We start from the raw sequence: 3,610 nt of genomic DNA on the forward strand, positions 1-3,610 counted from the left end.
ATATTTCTCAAGGGGAAGTCCTAGCTCAACCGCACAAGGTGGGCTCTGCAGAGTCAAAAAGGGACCATCAACCCCATTTCAAACACCTTCAAACTTTGTTTGGTTATTGTTCTCTCAGGCGCCAGACAGTCACAGTATCCTACTGAAGACCATCAATAATGCGAATCAGATTTCTGTTAGATTTGAGCCAGCCATTTTTTTGGTAATTTAAGAGATAATGTTGAATAGTTCATTAAGGTATATTCTGCCTGAAGTACATCATAAGGGTCATATCAGCTCCTGGCGTAAAAGGCCGCTAATGGTCTTTATAACAAAAGATAATATGCTTGATGTCGAAAAACTGAGCCATAAAACCCTTCATGCTATGATTTGAGATGTTTAAGTCTTGTTGTGTCCCCATTTCACTTGCTTCAGTTCAGTCTTGGATCTGTTGGTCGAGAGTCGGTCAAACTTCAGTTACCTTTAAGCTTTTTTATTCTAGAGTTTAGGTCTGAAGTAGTTGTGCTTTTTTATGTAATATACAGATTACTTGACAGCATGATATGTAGAGGAACCATGATTTCATCGGAGAAGGGTTTTCTTCATATAATCTTCACAGATTATTGGGTATGTTCTAAATTTCAATTTCTGTTTAGAAACATATATTGCATGTACAGTAGGAAAATGATCATCTGAAAATGCCTAAAGAGCATTACTAACTACCTTTCTCCTCTTTCTTCTGCCTCGTGCTTTCCTGCGGACTTTGGGAACAAACAGGTACTAAAAAAATGTTTATATACGCATTAAGTCCCCTAAAGCATGACACTTTTATTAAACTTTCAATTGGAAGGAAGACAAATATAGATGGCCAATTATGCCCATTTTCAAGGTTTCTCACATACAAATTGCTCAGAAAGAATCACATAAATTGGAAATAGTGATAGTAAGAAAGACCAAGCATCAATGTGTCGTTGATGGTGTTGTGTAACCCAAGCGTTGAACTTCCCAGCTCGTACGGGGAGCTACTCCTTTATGCTGAGGAGTATATTGCTACAAATATGAAGAAAAGGACAGGGTGAAGCTTTGCACCGAAATAAATACACTATAAATAGTATTAATTCACCAAAATGCCTAGCTAGAAAGGGTGAAGGTGAAATACTGAAGAGAGCTACCTCCATTTTGATCAATAGCTCTCTAGCATTTGCCGCAGAAAGAACAATATTTCTGGCGGCTGGCTTAATGAAACCTTCCTCCACACCATTATCAAATAATGCAAGCAAAGAGTCGTAGTAACCATCAACATTTAATAGACCAACCTAAGCAATAAGTATTAGAAATTTATTTATCTAAGCTAACCCCATAACAAACCAAATTGCACCGATTTACAATGTGTTTTAATGAGAAAACTCACTGGTTTATTATGAATTCCAAGCTGTGACCATGTTATCATCTCCATGACCTCTTCCATTGTTCCATATCCTCCTATATGGCTCAAAGGTGTAAGAGAATCTATGTATTTACTTATTTATGCATCAATGAAGACCTTCCTCTTTATGCAAAGAGTTATAAGAGATATACCGGGAAGTGCAATAAAAGCATCTGACTGACGAGCCATTTCGGCTTTGCGCTCATGCATGTCAGCGACTACCTTTACTTCACCCACAGGGTGGCCAGATATCTGTAAATAGAAATACAGGTGTCAAGAATACTGCACTGAAATTTATGTTGTTTATGCTAATTCAGCAGATGTAAGAGTTGCTTCATCTGCTTATTGCTTACATTATTCATATGTAATATCTCCAGAGATCTCATAACTTAGACATCTACATTGGCCATAGCTGAACAAGCAAGGAGTAGCCATATGGACTTTTAAGAAATATATCATATATTTATCATGCCAATTTTATTTCATTTGAAAAATTCGCTACCAAATAAGCACGCCGTAAAAAGATAGTTTCACAACCTCAAGAATCACCAGTTTTCATAGCGCAAGAATGGGACACATAATTGCATAATTAGTATTTGCAGTTGCTTCAAATTAAACTAAAATGTTATTTAAATGACTTTTCCACATTTCTCCAGGCTAACTCTTCAAAGTAAAGGATATCCCGATTTATCTATTAGTAGGTAAGTGTTTTCTTGCATCTCTCAAGGTGTACAGGATATTGGTGTACTATCAACTTATTCTGATGTAAATAACTATCTCATTAACATCCAGAAAATTAACAGAAGCTATCATATCAGAAACTAATTACGATTAACCACAAAAGACCCAAACAAGAAAAGGAAATATCAGAAACAAGTCATGTGCTTTCCAAACAAGAAAAGGTAATATTAGCAAGTCATGTACCTCAAGAGGCATGAGAGCTGAAGGAATAACCCTGCAAGCAGTAATCAGTCAAATAATAATAATAATAATAATAATAATAATAATTAAAAAATAAAAAGTAAAAAATAAAAAACACACACAATTCATAGTGAAGTTTGTAATGAAATCAAAATTCACAGCGTGAAATCAAAAGTCCACACCCAAGAACATCACAGCCTCCATCATGAACTGTCCGAGAGATCAAACCCATCAGACCCACGCTCCCCCCACCGTAAACCAAATCAATCCTTCTCCTCACCTGCAAAAATCAATCCAAACCCATCAATCCAAATCACGCCAAGATCAAATTTTGAAGATTACCCAACAACCAAAATCATATTTTAACAATACCCAGATATCAAAATTAGGAAACAAAGGGTACCAGTTCATCGCCCAGGTCAAGAGCAGCATCACTGAACACAGCCCTGTTGCCAGAATTGCTGCCACAAAAGACACAGATTTTCCTGAACTTGCTCTGCTGCTCTCCATCCATTGCTATTATTCTCTGTATCTCCTCCTTTTTTTTATCCTTTCAGGATGAAAAGGCAAGAATTAGCATTAACGTGTTGGGTTTTCCCTCTCTGTTTAGTTTAATGGACAGGAAAGAGCAGGTTCCAGTTTAATATAATTTTTGCATACCCACTCGCTTTGGAATCCTGTTGAATCAAAAGGCAGAGGCCTCAAATCTTTCCAAAATAATCCTCCCTTTTAAAAAAATTATTTGGGTCTCTTTCCTCTCTTTTTTAAAAATCTCCAACGAGACGAAGAGCGGAGCTTCACGCTTGAATCTCTCAAAGCCGATGCCTTTTTTTCAAGTCTGCACTCTCTGACTCTGAGTTATGTATTTATCGAGATGGCTGTTGGACAAATTACATGATTGCCATCGTTACGTGAGCTTGCAAAGTAGGAGCCTTTGTTTGGGTTTAAGGAGTGGTCTACACGTTTAGAACAGTCCAGATTCCAACTGAAGGGAAGTCAACGCGCTCCTAGTTTGTTAAGAGTCAACTGCCACATAATAAGGAGAAGTAAGGAGATTGCATTATAGGATATAGATGGTTCTCTATGGAAAATTATGTAAGGAGTAAGGAGATAGAGATAGCTAAAATTATCAAGCACATGAGTTTGGTGATTGCATTATGGCAAAATTGAAAATTACAATATCAATCACAGCAATAATGTTGTATAATAATTGCACTGATTAAGAATGGATAATGAGCAACATTATGATCTTATTCTTATATGATTTTATATAGATGAGTAATT

The 3,610-nt window shown here is 36.5% G+C and overlaps 1 protein-coding gene across 2 annotated transcripts; it reads right to left on the minus strand.

Annotated features, from left to right (window-relative positions):
* Positions 1–782: 782 nt before the first annotated feature.
* LOC109828498 (cytokinin riboside 5'-monophosphate phosphoribohydrolase LOG8-like) lies at positions 783–3,221 on the minus strand. Of its 2 annotated transcripts, XM_020395481.1 has the most exons (8): positions 2,987–3,204; positions 2,730–2,876; positions 2,509–2,606; positions 2,330–2,360; positions 1,558–1,657; positions 1,391–1,461; positions 1,152–1,295; positions 783–1,029 (listed from the first exon to the last, which is right to left on the minus strand). In XM_020395481.1, exons 2-8 carry the CDS (start codon positions 2,838–2,840, stop codon positions 940–942), a joined length of 645 nt encoding a protein of 214 aa, XP_020251070.1. In that variant the 5' UTR covers positions 2,841–2,876; positions 2,987–3,204; the 3' UTR covers positions 783–939. The 2 variants fall into 2 exon arrangements, with proteins under 2 accessions (XP_020251070.1, XP_020251071.1); XM_020395482.1 differs by lacking the exon at positions 1,152–1,295 and having other exon boundaries at positions 2,987–3,221.
* Positions 3,222–3,610: the final 389 nt, after the last annotated feature.

Source organism: Asparagus officinalis, unplaced genomic scaffold, assembly GCF_001876935.1.
Source record: "Asparagus officinalis unplaced genomic scaffold, Aspof.V1 AsparagusV1_Un1839, whole genome shotgun sequence".
In the NCBI taxonomy this organism is placed as follows: domain Eukaryota; kingdom Viridiplantae; phylum Streptophyta; class Magnoliopsida; order Asparagales; family Asparagaceae; genus Asparagus; species Asparagus officinalis.

Coding starts and splice junctions, on each gene's coding strand:
- LOC109828498 (XM_020395481.1), bottom strand. CDS start 2,840: ATGGATGGAGAGCAGCAGAGCAAGTTCAGGAAAATCTGTGTCTTTTGT. Junction 1,658..2,329: donor CAGCTCTCATGCCTCTTGAG/GTACATGACTTG, acceptor TTCTATTTACAG/ATATCTGGCCACCCTGTGGG. Junction 1,296..1,390: donor TTGGAATTCATAATAAACCA/GTGAGTTTTCTC, acceptor CTTATTGCTTAG/GTTGGTCTATTAAATGTTGA.